The sequence below is a fragment of the Fistularia commersonii genome, chromosome 23 (assembly GCF_037954325.1).
Source record: "Fistularia commersonii isolate RoL2024-O1a breed Wild chromosome 23, RoL_Fcom_v1.0, whole genome shotgun sequence".
Lineage (NCBI taxonomy): Eukaryota > Metazoa > Chordata > Actinopteri > Syngnathiformes > Fistulariidae > Fistularia > Fistularia commersonii.
The window spans coordinates 4,505,765-4,529,268 of NC_141306.1; the positions used below are offsets into that span (position 1 = coordinate 4,505,765).

The 23,504-nt window shown below is 39.7% G+C and overlaps 1 protein-coding gene across 1 annotated transcript in view; it reads left to right on the plus strand.

Moving 5' to 3' along the window:
- The first annotated feature begins 11,353 nt into the window (after positions 1-11,353).
- The window catches only part of LOC147220718 (uncharacterized), a 64,616-nt gene continuing 52,465 nt past the window's right edge, over positions 11,354-23,504 (plus strand). The window contains exons 1-4 of the mRNA XM_086170107.1: positions 11,354-11,358; positions 12,380-12,620; positions 16,076-16,182; positions 18,960-19,229. Coding sequence (XP_086026233.1) covers positions 11,354-11,358; positions 12,380-12,620; positions 16,076-16,182; positions 18,960-19,229 — 623 coding nt within the window. The remainder of the gene's footprint in view (positions 11,359-12,379; positions 12,621-16,075; positions 16,183-18,959; positions 19,230-23,504) is intronic.

The following is a 23,504-nucleotide window of genomic DNA, read 5'->3' on the forward strand; positions in this document are numbered from 1 at the left end:
CGGACGGACCAGTCGGACTGCGTGCGTGGGGGCGTGCGAGTGTCTCAATGTTTTTTTTTTGTTTTTTTTTTTATTATTATTTTTTTAAATATGCATAATATTTATTGATGCAATTTGTAGATTCTACATTTAATTTTGTTGGGATGATTGGTTTTACAGGGGTTTCCCCCTGTCACTTCTGCAAATATATATATGTAAATATCAAAAATAAAAAACAAAAGGCCAGCATTTCCCGTCACATATACATAATTTTATATAAATATATATATATATATATATAAATGTATATTCAAGATTCAAACTGTTTATTGTCATATGTTCAGTGCTTGCCCTGCACAAAGAAATTATTAGTTTGCTGTCTACAGAGTATTTGGATATGTAGTGACAATAAACAGGTAATGTAAACATTATTATAAATATGAACAGTGTTGGCTGTGCAAGAAAAACATTTAGTGCAGCTTGGTGTGCGACTCACGAAGTGCAAGCGCAAAGATGAGAGAAGTTTAGATGGCAAACTGGCATATATATCGTCACCTTCTTAAAATAATTGCCTGAGTCATTTTTTTCAGGAAACACAAAAAACTGAACCATTTGACACACTCTTGACATGGGCAATTTCTACTAAAGGGGTAGAATGACAGTCTGTTTAACTGAGGATGTAGGCAATTTTGCCAGAGGTGGTCAGCATCATGAGGAGATGATTTAGGCAAAAAAAAACATTTTTGTAAAAAAAGGACTTAGGCGATTATTTCAAGGGGACAACGATATTGTAGTGTTTTAGTCAGAAAAACACCTAAGTGTCTGTTGAGCAATAGCTGTTGTTGGCCACAGCCACACCACACAAGCCTGCAAAGAACTAACTGTTCCCGCTCAATTCCAGGTAAAAAAAAAAACAGAATTCCTTGCACCCCCAAACTACATTCACATCATTCCCAGCAACCTCAAAATCACACAGAAAACAAGCATCAACATAAACCGCAACATTTGTGACTCGGTACACAATATATGCATGTCAATCACAAATCACAGGTATGTCCTGAGTAGTGGGTAGATCAGTTTTGCTCAGCAGCACTTTGACTGGCTCAGAGGAGTGCGGTTATCCAACTAGGAATGTTCAGTTCCAAGGACAACCACTCTAATATTTATACATATATATCATATATATAAGACACTGAATCCCTAAAACTGTTCCTCCAGTACTGCTCACAAGCTGCTTCATGCTCATGGTTCATCCATGATGGGTTAAATGCAGTGGTCAAAATTCACTGATGATGTGCTGAATGTGACAATAAGAGTATTTCTTCTTAAGCTGCAAAGCTCAACCAAAACATTAAAAATGACTCAATTTCTGCATGAATGAATCTGATAGAAAGATCTAAAAATTTGTGGACGGAGGGATTTCATCAGCAGCAACTTTGACCTCAACGTCGTTCAGGCTTCAACAGCTTCATAAAAACTTCACTTCCTTGTTACTAACCACATGTTCATGGATTGACCGATCAGAAGTAGAAGAACTTATTCTGAGGGAACTGAGTGGGAAAATCATAACAGCAATTTCAGGAAAGTATTTCAACTGTTTTCTAACCCTGCTGGAAATATTTAACATGAAAATAAATGAAAAATAATAAGCACTATAAATTGCTCTTCAACCATATCAAGTAAAATGCATGAAGTAACTTCTCTTTTAAATCTCACATGAGCCATGAAGAAGCTCCTGGAGGTCGCTCCTATGAGTCAACAAAAGTTATATAAGTTATATGTTGTTTGTTTTTTAAACAAACTCCTCTGCTCAATGGCGGCGACGGGGCGTCTCTGTGTTGGTTTTAACTCAAACACAGAGGTAGAGGGTCTCTGTGGGAGAAAACATTTGGTGAATGTGTGTGTGTGTGCTCCAAATGAAGTTTCATAGTTTCTGTGTTTCTTGGAGGTTCTGGATTCAAAAGCTCTGGTTGGAAACTTTACTAAGCAAAAAAACAGATACGTGGAAGTGTGTGAATCCCCTGCTCGATTTTTATCCGAGCTGTGTGTGTTTTACTGGACGTTTGCGGTGAGCTGTGATTGGCAACAGCAAAAGCAACGGCAAGGGGAAAAGGATGTGGGGATGGTTTTGGATGTGAGCCTCAGTGTGGCGTTCTGATGATTCAAAGAACATCCAGCATCCCAAAATTCTGCTCTTAATCAGTCGCAGTCACAGGATGTGCCGGCGTGGGAGAACAAGAGCCGAGAACAATAAGGTTTCGTATCCGTGCGGCGCATAGATTACAGAGGACTCGAAAGAACTGGGCTGAAAGAAGGGGCAAGGTCAAAGGCAGAATCTCCCGAGTTGGAGATCGGTAAAAGAGAGAAACATCAACCCTGCATCGGACGCCGAATCTGCTTTTAATCTCTGCAAACTGACTCAGCTGTGTTTTTTTTTTTTCTTTGTCCAAACAAATAAGGAAAGTCAAACCCACTTTCTCTCGAAACCTTCCAAAACATCATTACGACGTTAGAATCCACTATTTTTATTCAGTGATACCGTAAGGCAGGGGTCGGGAACCTTTTTGACTGGGAGAGCCATGAAAGCCAAATATTTCTAAATATATTTCATCGAGAGCCATATAGTATTTTCAACATCTAATAAATTAAATATGTCTTACTTTTAATGCAACCTCTGGTACTGCATGGATTTGTTCATTTTTTGTCATACCATATTAGACATACCGCAGATCCAAATGCAAATTTCTCTGTCCACGTAGCCTGGAATGCACGGTAATCATTGTCTTTTTTTCTTTACGCCATCTTTTCCGTTACGAGGGTTTACGCGGATAAACTATTTGGCTATCTGATAAAATTAATTTCTTCACCTTTACAATGACCCAGACATGCTCGGAAGCCAATGGTTTCCGACCCGACCGACGGGTGAAATTTATCTTCAAAACTAATTTCTGTTCACATTAAAATGACACAGTATTATGAAGAAATATCACAAGTATTTTAAAATCAGTTACAAACTGATTTTACTTTATCAATCCAAAATTGTCTGGGAGCCATATGCCGTCACCAGAAGAGCCATATATGGCTCGCGAGCCATAGGTTCCCTACCGCTGCTGTAAGGGCTCTTGAAACGGCCTGTATGGACAACAGACCTTTGCTGTTCCCACGCCTGGCATTGTTGTTTTAGTCTCTTTGGTTGATGATGGACGATTTTACCTTTTTACCTGCAGCCAGAGTTTTAGTACTTCAATGACACAATGGAAAGAAACCAGCGAGGAACATGCGTCCCTGCCGGAGATCATCTGGGGTCAGGAAATTATATCCAAACCTGATCCCTGCTTCCTGCTGACAGTAGTCGTATCGGACCATATTTGCACAGCGTGTTCCTACTATGATTATAGTACATTGTGTTTATTATGTTTGATTTGGTTTGTAAAAATCATTGATATGCTAATTTAATTGTTAGACTTGTTCTATGCATCGATGAGTTGCAAAAACGATACTGATTTTGACCTCAGAAGCAGTTTACTATAAACTTTATTATATTTATAAGGCTAATTAGCGAAAAACATGACGATATTTAGAGTAAGATTTAGAAGCACATAGAGTATCAGTCCACTATAATCTAAAATATATATTTTGAAAATGAACATTGAGATACAAAGTAGTTCAGTGGGAGAACCAATTTTCAAACAGTTGCTTGAAAAATGGTTTTATAATGAATACCTAATGTCATCATCAAATTAATATCCAACAGGAAGTCAATCGTTTCATTGGATAAGACGAGACATAACATCCTGTCACTTGTGGAATCCGGATAGAGTTACTGCATCATGTATAATAACAGTATATACAGCACAAATATAATCAAAAAAATAAAATAATTGAGCATGTGTATACATTCTGAGCAAGGGTTTATAACATTCGTGGGGTTTGAGCTATTGAGTTACATATGAATTTGACGGTAGGGTGTTGAGGGGGCTACTCAAAAAAAAAAAAGTAATATGACAAAAATATGGATAAATCATGTCCTGAAATTGAAAGGGAGGAAGGACCAGTGGTTACTGTCCAGAAGACCTCTTCAAGGAGGGTTTGAAGCAAAGCTTGGACCGTGGCGGACTGCATCTCCATTGGCAGACCAGAGAAGAAACCGGAGGAGATGTATTGTGAGATGTGACAAGATGTGTATATTAAAAAAAACAACCCCAAAAAAAAACATAATCGAGACCCGCTGCCCATCTACTAAAGCGGCAAACCCCTGTAACTGATCCAGGAAATTGCTCTTTAGTGAAACATCTGGCTTCTGAACCTTTTTCTGCTACGCAACAATTCCTGCTGTGTCTTCAAACCCGACTTCCTGGATCAAGCTTGATCTTCTTCCCATTATCAGCAGCGACACGCACTCGACACTGCAGCCGCGCTGTCGTTCGGCTGCTATGTTACCGACACTCCGATCAAGACTTTGGGTTTCATTTGGTCAATCGTCACGGTAACAAAACACTTAAATGTCCCATCGCCCCCTGTGAGCATGATGGATATCTTCCCTTTCTTTTATTGAGGATATATCCCTCTTCGGTTGAGAGTTCACTGGAACACAATCGTGCAGTCCAGCCATCAAAACCAGAGAGCATCATTGTCATTCATCATCTGAGCTGATACCCTTGACCCCTCATCCCTGGAAGAATAGTATTTTATCAGGTGGAAAAAAAAAAAAAGGACCAGGAAACACCAGGCATGGATGTGATCCCAAGCAATAATATGTTCCCCTGTTTACTTTAGCATGCAAAAGACATTTTATCTTTTTCTATGAAACGTCTGCCCCACAAACCCCAGAGTTATTTATCCGCAGAGATCCTCTCTGGGAGTCTTATTCAACACAAACCACATTTCTCCAAATTGTTTTTTTTTTTCCTGAACCCAAAAAGCGCTCCATCATAAAATCACACAAGCAAACGTTTGCGTGTTTCCGCCCTGGTGGACATGGACACGGACGCAAGTAAGTTCAAGTTACATGGAATACTCTTCTTGTTTTTAGTATTCCTGTATGTGGAGTGAGAATGTGGAAATGGGATGGAAGTAAAAAAAAAAGTGTTTGCTTCTTCACATCCTTTTTCAATTGATTCATTCATACATTTATTCATTATCTACTGCTTGTCCTGCTCCATCCCAGCTGTCATTGGGCAAAAGGCGGGGTTCTCGGCAATTTAGGGTCTCCGATGAACCTACACATGCTTAGACGTTGGGAGGAACCTGGAGAACCCGGGAACAACATGCAAATTCCTGAAAAGCCCCCCCGTGGGAAGTGGCGGCACAAACACTGCACCTTCATTTATTTATTTGGTTGGGACAGTGTATGTTAATGAACACACCTCTCCGGATTGTAGCCATGGGCTAATTTGCATCCGTTGTCCCACAGTTGCGCTCACAAACACACTCTCATTCATCCTGTGCACGTTCATACAATCATACAATCATACAATCATACACATGTACATGTACATGTGTATGATTGTTGACATGCTGGAAGTAAACTAAACTAAACTAAACTGCCGTAATTTCCGGACTATAAGCCGCTACTTTTTGCATTGCATTAAAGTCATTTAGCAGATGCTTTTATCCAAAGCGACTTACAAAAAATTGCAATTCAATAACCAAAGATCCAAAGTACCAGTAGTCGTTATTCAAACGTCACCACTTCACCACATAGCCTTTTTGCATACATTTTGAACACTGCTAAACAATGATGCAGCTATTTTATGGATTTTTTTTGTGCTACTGAGCTTCATGCATGCAACATTTACCCTCGTCACATCGGACAAATTATATGACAGTGAAATTTTGAGGTTGTTCAATTCTGACGAAGATAGCGATCAGCTGGAGTAGGACAAAGCAGGGATGGAAAATGGATGGACTTGTATTATTTATCATTCATCTTTTTCATCAGCCGTGTTACAGGTACTGTTTGGAAAAAAGCATTTCCGGTTCATATTTGTGGATGTTAGCGGTACGTATTTAATTAAAAGTAAAATAATGTTTCTGTGTAAATATCTCATGTTACAACGTGGACACCTTCGGCATATAGACAGGTGCAGCCCATATATGTACACATATATTTATTTAGTTATTTTTACCCGGTGCGGCTTATATTCAGGTGCACTAGTCCGGAAATGACAGTGTACCAAACTAAACTAAACTAAACTAAACTAAACTAAACTAAACTAAACTAAACTAAAAGAAGAGTGGTTGTACGTATCGATATGTGCAGATAATGAATGAATAGCTACAGTTTCTATTTACACTGGTTGATGATTTTGTAGTAAATCCTTCATAGTTAACAGGTTCACCCTCGCTCGCTCCATCACCGCTGCATTCCTGCCCGATATGAGCGCCGAGTGGAGTGTGATGGATGATTCCCTTGGTTTATACATTAACAGCACGCCGAGCACTACCTGCAGCACAACCCCAGACTCAAGATATCACCCGAGGCTGAAAACATCATTTATTTTTATAGATGCAGCAATGTTGTTTATTTATGAAGATTTGTTGCAGTGTTTAATCAATGGATGACGTATCAGCACCCAAAGACAGAAGCGTCTATATTAACAATTCCTTGACTGAGATTTTAAAAAAAGGGAAAGATTTCTACATATAACTGATGTTTCATAGTCAAGAAAATTGGTTTAAAATCTGTGTCGGACCAAAACGGAGCACAACACGTGAAAAGTAAAGGCTGCGGAAAACGCCGCTCTGTCCTTTGTACTGTGTTGATAAAGGGGTTTAAACCTTGAACTCAGAAAGCAAGCTTTGCTTTGACAAAATGAATTTTACTCCCGACAAACGCCTCACAAAAGAAAAACATATACTCACCCGAAATGCCACATTTTGTCAAATATTAATATGACTTTTCCGAATTGGTGCCACATTTTAAATCACCCGATGAGAGTAGATTTGACTTGATCCCTTCAGTAGTAGTCCCATTATATTCACGGGAATTCTACTGTTTGGATAGTTTTGTATTGTTTACAGATCATTTATAAACATATAGGATTTTTTGGGTTTAATAGAAAATGACTCATGGTGTATTATCAGTGCGTTGTTTTTTTTAAATAACATCACCCATCCTTATGTTATTAAATTAGTTAGTATGTAGTAAGGAAGGCCTGGTTGTTTTCCTTTTTTTTTTTTTCGAAAGTAAAACAAGTTACTCCGAACCCCCTCGAGGATCAGCTGGAAACTGTACTGTCAGCAGAAAACACAGCTGTTCCTCAGAGCTCATGAGAAACCGGGGATAACCTTCACCCGAGCCCTAACCACAGCAGAAACAGAAATAATTTTAATAATAATAATGATAACAACAAGAATACCCTTAATCATCACCATCATAATGATAATAACAATCAGAAAAATTACAATTATATCATCCATTGTGTTGATAATTTGAATGTTATTTTGATTATCCTGTACTTTTTGCTAATTCTTGCTAAAGGCAGTGGTGTTTTTACACAGGTCTCTAACTTGTGGGCGATAAAGTTATTTATTTACTTAAGGATGCTCTTTACACCTTAAGCCGTGGATAATGTTCCCGTGACTACGGGAAGACTGTAGAATTTACAAAATTTATTTATGGGGTTTTTCTTGAGAGGCAGTGCAAAAATGTGCACACACACACACACATAAACACACACAAATACAGCAAGTTTGATTCAGCCCGTTATTAAGGTCAGAATCTTTCTATCTCTTTATCACTTGGCGAAACTTGATGTGGAAAAGGCATATTCTGATGACAGGTGAAGCATTCCAGCGGGGTGTCGTCTGCCAGGCCGCACATACAGTGCCAGGACTGGAATGTCTGGCTGGATTGTTAAACTGGTCGTACAACATTCTGTGCATGAAGGGGGATGACGGGAGCTGAAAAAGGCGGCGAGCCTCTGAAGACACAAGTAAAAGAAATGGTACTTTTTGGGTCTTAAATGGCAGGAGACGGTAGAGGATCTTTAAAACCGTGTGCATGTTTTTGCCACGAAAATGATTTCTGCTCTGGGTTATAAACCGCACTCATGCAAAGCGTTCTTGTGCACAGATTTATTCTTTCGAGGGATTCGTCACTTTTAAACGGCTCTGCGGCAAAGTCACTTAAAACTTAACATGCAAATATGTAAAGCGCAATTGGACATTAATGAAGGAGATCTAAACGCAATGTTTACATTCACGGCGAGATGGTCACCAGGATGGATCGGGATAGGAGGGGCCTTTCGGCGTCCATGCTCTCCCTGTGTGTGTGTGTGTCTGTGTGTGTGTGTGTGTGTGTGTGTGTGTGTGTGTGTGTGTGTGTGTGTGCTTCTCTAGTTCCGTCCCACAATCCAAAACCCTGCAGGGGGTTCACCGGAGACCCTAAATTGCCCAGAAATATGAATTGTTTGTCTCTATATGTGACATTGCCATCAGTATTCATATTATGTGTTGATTCTTACAACCGCATGAAAAATTCGGAGAACTTGAACGGCACTTCCCTGGTAAGAAAACAGAATATTTCAAGAATGAGGCTCATTGTATTCCAGCGTCACTTTCTCCACCCCGGAGCTTCAGTCCAGTTCCCTCTCCAGTCGGTCGAACACGGTTGACTCATTGCGAAAGAACACTGTTCTTGCTTTTTGTCAGTTTTTTTTCCAGTTTCATCTTGTTTGGATTATCAAATACATGAAGAGAGGAGGAAGAGTACGATGGGAAGATAGTTACAATTATAAAGTCAGCTTTTGAATGTGCAAACTAAATTCTAGTGCACAAACACTCCCCGTAGAAACACACTTGATTGAATATGGTACTGTGAGGTATTATCAGGAGATTTTATCATTTTTTTTAATTTTTATAAAATTTTAAAATTAAATTTTATAATTTTTTTTATAAATTTTTATAAATTTATAGATTTTAAAATTCTACAAATAGATGATGCACAGTGCACAAACACTCCCCGTAGAAACACACTTGATTGAATATGGTACTGTGAGGTATTATCAGGAGATTTTATAATTTTTTTTAATTTTTATAAAATTTTAAAATTAAATTTTATAATTTTTTTTATAAATTTTTATAAATTTATAGATTTTTAAATTCTACAAATAGATGATGCACAGTGCACAAACACTCCCCGTAGAAACACACTTGATTGAATGTGGTACTGTGAGGAATTATCGGGAGATTTTATATTTGTGTTTGGACAATTTTAACAACCGTGTCTGCTTGGGTTTCCTACGGGTTCCCCGATTTTCCACCCAAGGTCCAAAAACATACAGGAATTGCATTGGAGACCCTAAAAAAAACCCACTGCATGATGACAGAGTGACTGGTTGTACGCTCAGTGCACGAGAAGAAGGACAGATAATAAATGAATGAAGTAAAAACTGAAAGAAACGATTAAAAATGATCACTAAAAGGATAACAGAGTGGATTAAAAGCAATAATGGCAGGTGTTGATATATGAAAATATAAAGCAAATGAAAATAGATTAAATGAATCAATTCCACAAGTTTGGTTTCATGCAAAGCGGCTGCAAATAGAAATCAGACCGGAGGTATATTTTCCTCCCCAGCCGCTCTCATTTGACTCTGCAGTATTTCAAAGAAGGACAGAGAAGTCAGCTTTGCGCGGAAACGAAAGATTACTAGCATGAGCGCCGAGGCCTTCGTTTCCTCGGCGACACGATCAGGTGAGCGGCACCATTAGGATGTGAGCAGGTGTCTGCGATCGGGCGAAAGAGTGAAGGTGTGACGCCGAGAAAACACATCTTTGTTCCACTTGCGGGTTGCATTCCCCTCAGAGGTGTGACCGAGGCGGCAGGGTGCGCCTGGCTGCTGGCGAGTTTAATCATCTGCTGGAGGTGGGTTTAAGGTCGGAATGACAAGTATGACACATTGTTTTCTGGAGGAGGAGTTGAGTTGACTGTCATTTTTTTTTTTTTTTTTATTTACACTATAACCCCTCTGCACTGCCTTATACCCTATATATTGCAAGACATATAGATTTTCGTTTAACTCTCCAGTCCAACCTGCAGGGGCTCAGATCACAATTTATTCACATCGTATTTGAATGTCTGTCTTCGTGCCTTTGTCTTGACAACAATGGACCCAGTGTTGAGTCTTGCAGGGTTTCTCAATTAATATGAATAAAATCTGTGGTTGGATCAAGATCCAATTAATATTAGCTGATATGAATCCAAGGACATTAAGGAGGGAATGGATTTAAGAATGGGTCTGGCAACAACAGCATATCTTGGGATATTTTCTTTATCTTTTTTCACTCAAGTAAACCCCTTCAAGTTTTCCCATCATGCTGTTACCCGCTCTTTTTTTCCATATCATGAGTTATGGATGAAAGTACTATGATTGGTCAACGTGCACCAATTGCACATTCAAATCTGACCAGTCTCTATTTCCACTGTCCGCCAAACCATGACTCAGCATTAATGTGTTATATTTTGAAAAATACTAAACACGCCTGACATTTGAATGCATGCATTTTATGAGCAGTAGGAAAGAAAATGGATCTATATAACTTACATCGCTGACAATTACAGCGAATTAACAGGTCAAACTACACCTTAATACGTTCGACCTGCACGCAGGGAAGCTGTGGACACGGCAGCCAATCAGGGCTCTCTCTGGCTGAGAGGCGGGGTTTAACCTGTCACCTGTCAATCACAGGCCCACATCCAGAGACGCACCAGCATTTGCTCACACACTCCAAACTTACTGACTGAACTTTCTAAGCGAAGAGAATACAAACGGATACACCTGTGAGTCAGTCTTATGTGGTCAAGTAAAAATGAGATGAATAAAAGTTTCCCGAAATAAAAAAATTAAAGGAGATTGTCACAGTTTGGTCGACTGGGGTTTTAAAATTAATCAGCAGAATACTTGGAGAGGGTGTGTGGCATGAGCGTAACAGGTTTCCTGCACGAAAAACAATTTCCTACGTACGCGCACAAACATTCAATTAAATATTTTGGATCTGCAACACACACACACACACACACACACACACACACATGCACAAACGCATTCAAAAACTCCTGCTGCTTTGCATGAGTGAGATGCGGCTGCAGCCGAGCGACTCCACCCCGCTGTCAAATATGTGACCCACAATACAAACATACCTGCAGATTCCTGTGTGATCCACCCGTTGGTTTTCATAGTACATAGTTGCACTTTGAGCTTCTTCTGCTGCAGGTGCCGTGGAAGTTTCCGGAAACCAAATAGCTTCCCTTATCAAGCTATTAAAATACCATTACATCATTAATTATTGAAGTCAAACAATGCATCGCACACTTTACATACAGCTGTAAAAAGGGTTCTCCTGTTTTTTTCATGACTGTAATAGGAACATGAGGTATGTGTGTGTGTGTGTGTGTGTGTGTGTGTGTGTGTGTGTTTGTGTGTGTTAACAGTGACACCATGCACGGAAACTAAAGCCACCAAAACCCCAGCAAAGCCCTTCTGACAGGAAAACTGCTGCTCTGTCCGTCTGGATCTCTAAGCCTGTCAGATCCACCCTAGTACCAGTCTCAGGCCAATCTGGCACAGGACAACACACAAACACACACAAACACACACACATAGAGACTGCATATATCACCTGAACCAAGACAGGCATCATCAAATTGTGTTTTGGTCTCTGAATGTGTGACCTGCAGAGATGCTGGAAGTGCCACAGGATCAGCATTAACTCATAATTAACTCATTTATAAGCACAAAATGGGGTCCCTTGCTCGGCGGGATATTAATACTTCATGCCGATCTATGAAAAGTTTTGCCTCGCTGGCGTGCAAAGGGAAAAGCTGGATTCCCAGAGAACCAAGAAAGCCAAATGGGCATCGGTTGGAGGCCTCATATGCCAGAACCCTGGGAGGTCCCAGTTCTAGGAGACCAAGATTTTTGACCACTCATTTCCCCACAGTAAAGAAAACACCAGGAGCCAAACAACCAATTTGAAATTTAAAATGAATAATCTTTTTTTTTTTTTTTTGCCTTTATACTATGTATAAACAAAATATGTGTTGCTTTTTTTTTTTTACATCATTGAACCAATAAACAACTGCAGAGAAAACGAAATTACATTTCTGCAAGCAACAAAACATTTCGAGCTCAGAAAAAAAGTTTACTTTTAAGCAAAATACTAAATGTCTATTTGAGACCTTCTTGTATTTATGAAAAAAAAGACGAACTTAAACCAAAAGTTGCATCCTCTCTCTGTGTGCTGTCATCATTTTACCGGCGTGTGCAGAAAGAGCAACACGTTTTATTCAGACATTACGAGATCGCCGTAATCTTCGGCTGTAAAATGACGTTTTAATAACGAACAAACTGAAAAAAAATACATTTTAATGAAATATTGTTTAATTATTTCCAAGAGACGCGTCAGAGGGCGCCAAGAGCCGCTGGTTGCCGACCCCCGAGCTGGATCTACAGGGCGCTAACCGGGCCATCGGGAGCGTCTTGGCGTTCGGCGTCTTGCCTGGAGGACGCTTCGACATGCAGAAAGGAAGAGCTGAGAATCCAACTGCCGGCCTTCGAATTGGAGGGGCATCGAGACGGCTAATTTTCAAGTTCCGTCAAAACCAGCTGTTGATTTTGCAGCCGCGCCCGGAAGACGTACTGTGCCTTCAGAGAAGCGGCTTTTCTCAGGGCGGCTTGTTTATCAGCGAACCCCCACGGTCTTTCTGACCACGTTGACATTTCTCTTGTTGGGATCAGAACATCTCATGCTTTGATTTCAGCCCGAGGAATTATTATCGCTTCAACCGAACAACAACCCACTGTGAAACTATTCATAATAAGGTCTCCGGTTCACCATCAGGCCATGATGGCTGGAGAGATTTTTTTTTAGGTGTTGTCATTTTAGCCTCCCAGAAAAAAACCTCTCCCAGTCCCTCTGTTTTTGAGAGAACGCAAGCAAACCCAAGATGGATGACTCCCTTTTCGGTAACTCACACCAGATCTTCATAGATTAAAAAAATAAGACAGCGAGAGGGGATGAAATCATTATTTTGGGATGAATCGTCTAATTTAAAGTTTGACCCTACATCATCCAGAGGTGTGACTGAGAGTAAACGGCGGCCCTGTGATCGAACACCCCCGACGACAGTGACGGCTGGGATGGGCTCCAGAATTAATGTCGTTGATGGAGAAGTTGTGAGAGATGGCGTTTGGGGCGTGCCGTCGAATGGCGGATCAGCCGAGCTCAAACGCGACTCCTCTGGGTCCCCTCGGGGATCAGGCAAATGTTTGCCAAAAAAAAACAAAAAACAGGTTCAGAGCTCAGGGAGCGTTAAAACCAATGGTTCTTCGACAATTGTGTCAGCTTGTTATCTATAAAAACCCTCAGAACTCTCATTGTAAAAAGAGAGAAGGAAACCATTTCCTTTGCTATCACTGATATCTAACAGTGTGTGTGTGTGTGTGTGTGTGTGTGTGTGCCAAAAAATGGGACACACCTCGATGTGGCATGTCAGGTGTCAGGTTGTGTGCAAATATGTGAGTTCATAGTTAAAGCCGTAGGTGTGAACCTGCTCAGCCTGAAAAAGATAATTCCTATTTTTTTTTTCTTTTTTGAAGTCTTGTTTGGTTTGTGAGCGGAGCACCGGGACCGACTACGCCTGGGGGGGGGGGAGCTTTTGTGCACAGTTCACTATTGTCCAAAAGAGAGCGCTATATAACCAGCTGTCTGCCTCGACGAGAGCGCGCACAGATTCACATGGCTTTGTCGATTTTTCCACCGGACTGTCCGGAAACTCACAAACCATCTGTGAGAAACACTTTAATACATGCATAATTATGCATTTATGATAACATATAATATACTGTGATTTGTCATCATATGCAATATTTTTAAGCATTCACTTGTGGCTGTTGGTTTATCTAAATAAATGTGAAAACAGGCATGGTGGGACAACGCCGGTGCGTTTATGTTCCAGTCGGGACGCACAACTTTACCCGAGGTGAGAGTTCAGAGGTAAACGCGGGGGAACCTGAGAGAATATTTCATTTGGGTGTTTTTAATCCAACGGGGTGAGATGACGTAACCGCCGTTTCTAAATGTGGACTGCTTTTGGAACATAGCGGCCCGACGGTGACGGCAATGCGGGAGTGGCTGCGGCGTTCGGCCCCCCATGCGGGGATCTTGACAGTGGAGGCCCGAAGGCGTCGAGGGGAACGAGCTGACATGAGGAAGTTTTTTTTTTTTTTTTTCAACGATGATTTTCCTCCTTTTTGCACTTAATTAGACCCTATAGAGCAATATATACATGCTGTATCTTTATCCTTAATTGTAATTAAGATGAAGCCCCTATTATGCAGTGGGGTAATTGGTTTTCTTGAAAATGAAGTTGTTCAACCAAGCAGAACAAGAATCCAAGCATCCTTTATTTTAAAGGGAATATTTGCTTATCTGTCATTATATTTTTTGGGGTTTTATCTCAAATGACAAAATTGGTATCACGCTGGTCACCGGTATCCCTCCACACCGAGAGGCTCCTATTCCGTCCGTGCACGTCCAATGTAGCCTTTACGTTACACATCACATGATTAGAAAATTAAAGAAAATAGGCTAAAAAAATATGGACGTCGGATTTCTCCGCAATTTCAATACATGAACTAAATTGTGGAATCTGACGATATGGAGATAAAATGACTTAAGGCTGCTTTTATTCAAAATGTTCTGTGACGGAATTTTGCAGGGACTCCAGCGGTGATGGATATTGGGTGTGTTTGTGACGGGCCACAACCTCAGGGTCTAAGATAAGAGAGAAATAGAGAAGACTTTCAATCATCGCTGTGAGACAGCACACACACACACACACACATACACACACATACACACACACACACACACACACACACACATACGCACACACCCAGACAGTCGTTTGATAAATAGCGCGTCAGTCAGTGCTTAGGTTTGTCTGAGGAAGACTGAAGGGAATGTTACTACAATGTAACAGTTTTATTTAATTTGTTTTTACATTTTTAATTTAGTGTACTGAAAGGAATTAGAATTAGAACAATTTTATTTATCCCGAAGGAAAGTGTTGTGCCAGAGTTACAAGAAAAATATAAAAATAATAAATAATAGTAGAAAAATTGTATAAACAGTAAAAAAAAATAAGAGAAAAAGGGAGAATAAGAAATACAAATAAACTATAAAGTCTCTTAAATAACAAGTGAAAGATAAGGAGTGCACAAGAGTATGAAAAAATATTGTACATGTAGCTGTTATGAAATATTGCACAGTTATGAACATATATACGGATATTTTATTACTTATTTACAATAAAACCATCACATTGTAAAGGGTGTAATATTGTCTTTTTATCAAAGGGGCAAATATCTGATGTCAGCTCTTATGAACATCTCATTTTGTTTCATTATTCTTATTTAATCTTCCTGACAGTTTCCTTAAACACAAATAAAAGTGTTTATTGCAATTGATTCATTAGTTTCCTCACTGTCTTCTTTCAAATAACATTGCCAACTTTTAAGAACTTAAATGGCCTAGCCCCTTATTATATTTGGGATCAGTTAATCCCATTTTTGGATCTGTATTACAAAGCAGGATTAGAAGGTTACAAAGGTAACCTCAGGTTCACCCAAGGATTTTCAGCGACACAATGGCGGTGTCACCACGGTGACAAACGCATCACCCAAGAAACGGGTCAAGACAATGCATTAAAAATGCACAATGTCATAACACACACAAACTTGCCAGACCTGCAAAAACGCCACATATTATTCATTCGTATCTTCTATCGTGGCCATTTGATTGTCAATGATACGTTTTCCAAGTATATCACCATTTTGTACTATTCTTTTAGTATTATTTATTGTCATACACATGTTGCAGATTGATCAACAATAATGTGGATTTGCAACATCCATGCATCTCTTTTATTTCATGAAATCAACAGTTGTGATGATGTTCTTTCTTATTATTTAATAGCGATGCGCTTATATTGATTTATCTAACTGGCCAACTAGTTTTAATTTACACGCTCCCACCAGACGCCGCCGGCCCTCTGATAAACCGTGCACGCCCCTGCCTGCGTCCTCAGAGGACACCCAGCAGACAGGTTCCCTCAGGGTGCCCGCTTGGTTACGCAACAGGAGGAGGCAGCACAAACAAACCTGACGCTCTTGAACATTCCAACAATGGCAGATGGTAGCTGAGTTTAAAAAAAAAAAAAAAAAAAAAAAAAAAATCACACCGTGCATGTTTGCGTAAACCATTTGAAATTTAGGCTGGTTTTCGGGAGATATGTCTTCTCGGGGATGTGCACTGAAAATTTGTGCATATTTAGATGCTTTATGCTCGGGACTTACACATGAGACTACAATGGGATTAACTCTGTCCATGTGGGCAGGATTTTTCTTAATCCTTGAATGTTTTTTCCGTCACCTTGAAAACCCATCGTTTGGAGCAGAAAAACATCTACGGCATCACAAGTGAGCTGGAAGATGTCTGGTCAAATATATATTCTCCTAATAACCTAAACTCTTTCAATCAAGTTTAAAAAGCACGTTTTGTCATTTTTAATTTTCTCCTAATTGCCGTTGTTTGAAAATTTCATGCATTTTCTTTCAGTTTTGTACTTCCACCTCTGTTTTGAGCACTTGGGCCGATGGTGGCAGTAACAGGTTGCATGACACCTAAATGTTAACTACAATCAATCGTAATAGTTTGGGGCATTTTTAGCAATAACTGCATGCCAAAATAGGATAACCAATTCCATTTATTCATAAAGCATATTAGTTTCCTGCACGAAATATCATGTATTTTTCTGAGCAATATCTGCTAGTATTGACAACATGATGAGAATGTATTCTGGTGAAAGTCACCCAAATGAATATCAATTATGTAATGATATTTTTTACATTATTCATGCAACAATTTTAGATGTTGTTCAGATATATTACTACTACTAATAATAATAACAATATGATAATAATCATGCTATAATTGATACTACTACTACGACTACTAATGATAATGATAATGATAATGATAATGATAATGATAATGATAATGATAATGATAATGATAATGATAATGATGATACAAAGATAAACAAGTAAGTGAGACAGGTTAAGAATTGGACACAAATGCATGAATGTAAAGTCACAATGCCATAAACTCTATCTATAAGCATTTCTTACCAAAAAATAGTTAGAGAATGTGTACATCAATACAAAATTTGGGGACTTTTGGGGTTATGGACTTAAATTTGACACTTCTGGCGGTCCATGTTTGTCTGTATTAGCGCTGCAGCCCCCTTGTTGACTCATGTTGTTTTGCATCTCTGTTTCCTCTCGGGATTCTCTTAGCGTCTACAGATTTATTCCTTGTGTTTGTTTAGTTATTCAGATTTGGAACAGCTCCAGCATCTCGGTTTTGGTCAAATAAGTCACCACCGATCACCTCAGGAGCCGACCTCGCCTGCTGCTCGCCCCTTTGTTTACGTCCTCGTCTTCGCCCGAAGTCTTACCCGGCGAGACTATCGGGGAGGCGCCGCATTATCTCCGCTGGAACGGAAACTAATGCGCGTAGCTGCAAGAAAGAAGTAATAAACTCCCAAATGTGGGGGAATCAGGTTGAGTCAAAAGTCTGAAGGGTTTTGGTGGATGAAGACAAACAGATTGCTGTTACTGAAGATCTACTTCACCTTGGATTCACACTCTGAAAGGAAGAAGAGCACAACATCAACTGCACTTCTAAATACTACATGTAATCTTAGGCATGCACTTGTAAATACACATGTATATATGTTACATATATTTTTACATACTTTTTGAACTTCACTTTTTTCATGTTATTTTATTTTTATTTTTTTTATTGTTTATTATTCGCTATTTATTTGCATTTCTATTCTTTATTTTTATATAGAGTTCAATTTGAATTCCTCTTCTCTTTATTCTGTGAGAAGGAGCCGCTTTTAACAAAAATTTCAGCAATTTCCCATTTCAATAAAGTATTGGGATTCTGATTCTGAGCCCGTCACGCTGATCCAAGCTGACCTCCAGCGGCCCTGCACAAATGGACGTTTGTGCAAAAATTACTACAATGATTGCATGATTAAAAAACGTGATTGCATTCACCCATTCACACATGCGCTATCTTTCTTTTTCTCTTCTTTTTCCACCATCTAACTTCCTGTCCTCTGTCCCTTCTATCCATAAACCTCCTCTCTTGTCTTCTTCTGGACCAGGGGTGGCCAATTATTTGGCAACATTTCTCATTTGATTTTTAAGCGCGGGCCGACTGGGTATCATGTGAATTGAACAAAATGAAAAATTGCAATTTAAATATGACATTTTTGGGGGCATTTTATTTTTCAACTTTGAAATCATTAATGATCATATAAATGACACTATTTTGTATGTAACCATCCATACAAAATTAAACAAAATGGAAAAAAAAAGGAGTTTCTAAATTCAATGTGGATTGAAAATACTTATTAAAATATTCAAAGAAAGTAGTCTTTTGGAGAAAAAAAAGTGAAACGGGCAAAAAATGCCTAGGTCTGCCCCAGACCACCAGATCCTCCGTGCACGTCCAAACCATTTCAGCCTGACTTTATCTCTTGATACCTTGCTGAAGCGCACTCCACACACACACACACACACACACACACCTCCCTGATTGTGAGCTCCAAGAAGTGGAGATGCAAAAACAGGCGTGAGGGAGGAGGAGACATCACACTGACACCCTGACAGCTGATCCATCACCGGGGAAACCGGTGTGGGATGTTTCCAGAAAGGGGGGGGGGTTAGTGGAGGTGAGGGGTGTCCCCCCTGTGCAAACACACACACACATACACACACACACACATACACACACACACACACACACACACATACACATAGTCGACATCCACCCAAACAGACGGTGAGAAGGGGAGGCGAAGCACATGACGCGCGGATTAGACGCCCGGTTACCAGCAGGGACCTGGACCCGGACCCGGATCTGGACCTGAACCTGGAGGCGCCGAGGGCGGGAGAGGGCAGGAGATCTTACCGGGAGGAGGGGAGGGGAGGGACGGGGAGGGTGGAAGGGGAGGCGGCGGGGGGGAAGGGGGCGCGTCTGCACCGGGACGACCGGGTCACTGGATTCCTTCACACCCGCAACGACGGCGGCGAGGATACTATGTCTCTGCTCAAACAGCGTGGGAGAGAACTCGAGAGGTTCGACGGGCTGTCGCTCATTTACTGGTACGTGGGTTCGTCTCACACACACACACACATATAGGCACACACACATACATAAGCAGATGCACGCATACGCACGTTGCGCGCCTCTGCGGAACCGCCGGGTCAACACGCCGCCCGATGTAAACAAGATGCGTCTCTTACTTTTTGTTTCTTTCAATCGAGAAAATTATGATAAAAACAGACAAAATGAAAGGGATGCAAACGAAACGAGCAGAAACTCAACTGACAATATTTGTAAAATTAATATATTAATACATATATATAATGTATATACATATATATAAGATGTAGACGGGGGATTCGGCTCAGTTTCCGATTTAAATTTTTACTATATACTTATTTGTTTGTTTGTAGCCCTTTTAATTTTCACATACTCATTTACACGTGTCAATCACTCCTCTCACATTATTATATGTATAATTTATTTTATTCTATTATTTTTTTTCTTGAAGTGTTTTTATTTCATTGTTTTTTTTTATTTTAAAACTCCACCTGTTTAATAGAAATGACAGCAGAGTAGACTTTGTTCCAATTCTGATTTAATCGCACATGAAAACTTCTTTGAATGTCCTCTTCAGCTCCATCAATTGGATTTACACGCCTCTCGCTCTCACATTTTTCATCCCACGGCAAATATTTTCTCACACTAATACAGGACTGTCTCAGAAAATGTAGAATATTGCGATAAAGTTCTTTATCTTCTGTAATGCAATTACAAAAACAAAAATGTCATACATTCTGGATTCATTACAAATCAACTGAAACATTGCAAGCCTTTTATTATTTTACTATTGTTGATTATGGCTTACATCTTAGGAAAACTCAAAAAACCTATCTCAAAATATTAAAATCTCATGAAAAAGTAATTTTTGTTTTGTTAATTGCATTACAGTAGAAAAAGAACTTTATCACAATATTCTAATTTTCGGAGACAGTCCTGTATATATGCAGTTTAACACCACACGTCCAGGGGATTTCATATTTGTTTTTATTTATTTGTTGTTTTAAAAAAAAAAAAAAACATGCCTTGCTGTCAGATGATTGATTGTGGATGGTACAGCAGTGCGTGCGTGTGTGCCTATGTGTGTGTGTGTGTGTGTGTGTGTGTGTGTGTTTGAGGAAGGGGGTGCACCAGTGTAGCGAGGGAGAGTCCGGTTTGTGCTTGTGCTTGTGCCTGGTCCTGGGGGGAAGGAGTCAGTCAGCTAAATGGAGGTGCTGAGTGGACGGTTGAGGCCGGGTCGACCGAAAGCGCTTAAAGGCAAGCTGAGGGGAGGCTGGATGACATTGCCGCCTCCCTTCCCCGGGTGACACCGTTGAACCTAAACACGACCGACCCTAAAGATTCCCTCATGATTCTCTCATCTCAGAAGTTACCAGAGCTCTGGGACTATTTCCTGATTTACATCTCGGGAGCCCTAGAGTTTAATCCCGACAGCGAAGACGTTGACCTGGGATTGTTCCCTCTGAGGATGAACCCCACCATTAAGACCCGGTAGGTGATGGGCGGCGGCGGAGAAATAGTACGAGGTTGACCGAATCGGGAAAGCAGGGAAGCGTCATTTTGTTTCGATGTTGTCTTTTACGCTGAATCGTGAATGTTTTTGTTTTGCATGAGTTGTGAGGTGCAAGTCAAGGAGTTACGTTTGAACCTGGAAATAACCAGTAAATAGGAACAACACCTTGAATATTTCTTTATTTATTTACAATTACAAAAACCGCAATGGTAAATTAAAAAAGAAAGAATAAAATAAATAAATTAAAAAAGGATATATTTATTTATTATTTTTTTAGATTTATGCCTTGAATCATTTTTGGATACGTCATAGTTTATTTCCTTTTATTTCCATTCGAATCGGGGGTGGATTGTGTTTAAAACAATACGACAATGGAAGTCTAATATTTTTATAATCTAAAGGTTATGCTTCAGAGGTTTTTCCTTCTTTCTGACCGCCAACCACTCCAAAAAATCTCAAAAGTGTATTTAGTATTTTTTTTACTTCATAGCATTCGTCCCCAGCCTGAAAAGGCTCCCAGTGCTGAAACTAGAGGTGGGTGTGTTAAGACACCTTTATCCAGTGACGCTTCTGCCAATGTCTATGAAGTTAAATGAAGATCGGTTCGACGCACGCTGACCTTCGACCTCCTCAGACAAATCAATGCTAAGAAATGAGTGACTCCAAAACAGCAGGTGTATTATTTTGGTTCAGTATCACTAAACGTTGAAATCAGAGTTTATCCATATGTTAGTGCGATGCGTGCCAAAGTGTCGTTGGGCAAGGCACTGAATCCCCCGAGCTGCTCACGATTAGTAAAACAATAAGTAAACCATAGAACATTTCCTAAAAGGTTGCAAAAAGTGGTGCAAATAGTGGTGGCAATCTCTAATGTTTGTATGACGGTGTAGCTGAAAACATAATCCACTTAAAGTCAGATGAAATACAATAGTGATATTTATAAGACGTTGTCAAAAAGACATACTGATAGATTGTCAAGTCAGATTTTTTTTTTCAACCCAGTAGGAAAAATACCCTCTGAAATGATAAACTGAAAATACACACCTTTATACACCTTTATAGTTTGTCCTTTTACTGTCATCTAGATTTTTGCACATTCGGTTTGAAACATCTGTCGCCACGGTGACGTCCCTGTGACGGTGCCTTCAATTGAAATAGCAGTGACAGAGTGTTTTTTTTTCTTTTTTTTACATCTCACCATGGCTTTCCCTGTGACTTCCAAATATCAGAGTAATAGATTAGAGTTTACAAAATAATAATATTATTTCCAGCTGTGCTAAAACAACCTACTGTTGCCGTGGAGAAAACTTTGGGCTATAATTCGCCACTGAGAAGGCATATATTTGGATCCCTGTTTTCAATCATCTCCGTTCTGCACACATCTTCATCCCCTCTCGGATAGCGGCTGGGTCGGGTCTGAACCGTGCACGGTGTGCCAGACACGTCTGACTCACTTGGTCTGTATGTAAACAGCGAGGCGATACGAGTTTAGTGCTGCGATGGTGGATTCCCTTCTGGGTGCCGATGTAAGCTTTTTTTTTTTTATATACCGGAATGTGTCATAACAATAATAACATCAAAATAGTTGAAGTTCCAGTAGCGAACCTGAATCTCATCTCTGACGTCCTGCCGCTGCATTCGTTTTTGGGATTTTTCTCTAAAAAAAATAATATAAAAAGTAACACTTTACCACAAAAAAAAAAAAAAAAAAAGAAATTGAATACTATGGTTCTCGTTTGGGATTTTGTAATATTTGTAAGTGCCCGCTTATAATGAGCCGCTGTAATAACATCGACTTCAGCCGCCGCTTGAAAACACCCCATCAGTTCTCTTCAGCCTGGCATGCAAAATGACAAAGAATAATTTCAATCATCTAATGCTGATAGGGCGACATGATCGGACTCATAAGGGTGATGAAGATGATTTCTAAAATGTAACTTAAATCCAGGGGACTTCTGTGCCTTCATGACACATTTACTCTGTAAAAATCCATTCTATTCTAGATATATAAGATACTAAAGACTAAATAACGCCACAAAAACACAAATATCACTGCTTTCAAGGATATCCTTGACCTGTCCTTTCATTTTTTTTATGTATATATATATATATATATATATATATATTTTTTTTTTTTTTTTTTTTTTTTTTTGCTGTGAAAGACTTCAAAGCTAGATAGTGGTGTCAGGTGTGACTGGATGTCTTTTGACAGGTTATTTACTTCTGTCTTTTGGAATTCAGGCCTCCGGTGGCGTTCCCTTTCTTTTTGCTGTGACAGACAAAACCGGCGTGCTCTCATTAAGTCACCTGGCCTCAGCATCCCTCACCTCCTTGGCACAAGCTGTTGTGATGCGTCCTGTCCGCCTCCCCCCTTGTTATTTTAAGGTCATTATTGAATACGTATCAGAATAAAGAATAGCCCCACTGCTTTACAGTAAAATGGAAAACAATAGCTATGAATAACACGATGTTACCGAGGTAACCGGTATCCCTCCATATGACCCCTGACAAAATAACATGGTGTCACATTTTGCAGCTGTTTGCATTCTTCATCCACCCGATGTTTAGTGAGTTTATCTTGTTTTTTTTTTAACACAATCAAACAACATTATACAAACATAAGATTCGAAAATAAATAAACAGGAAATAGTGATTCTTATGAAAATCCCCAAACCTCTAAAAACATCTTCACCTTGACCCAAAAGGTATCAGCTGAAGCTTCAGGTTATTTTTAGAAATCAAGAAAATAATAAAAATATGT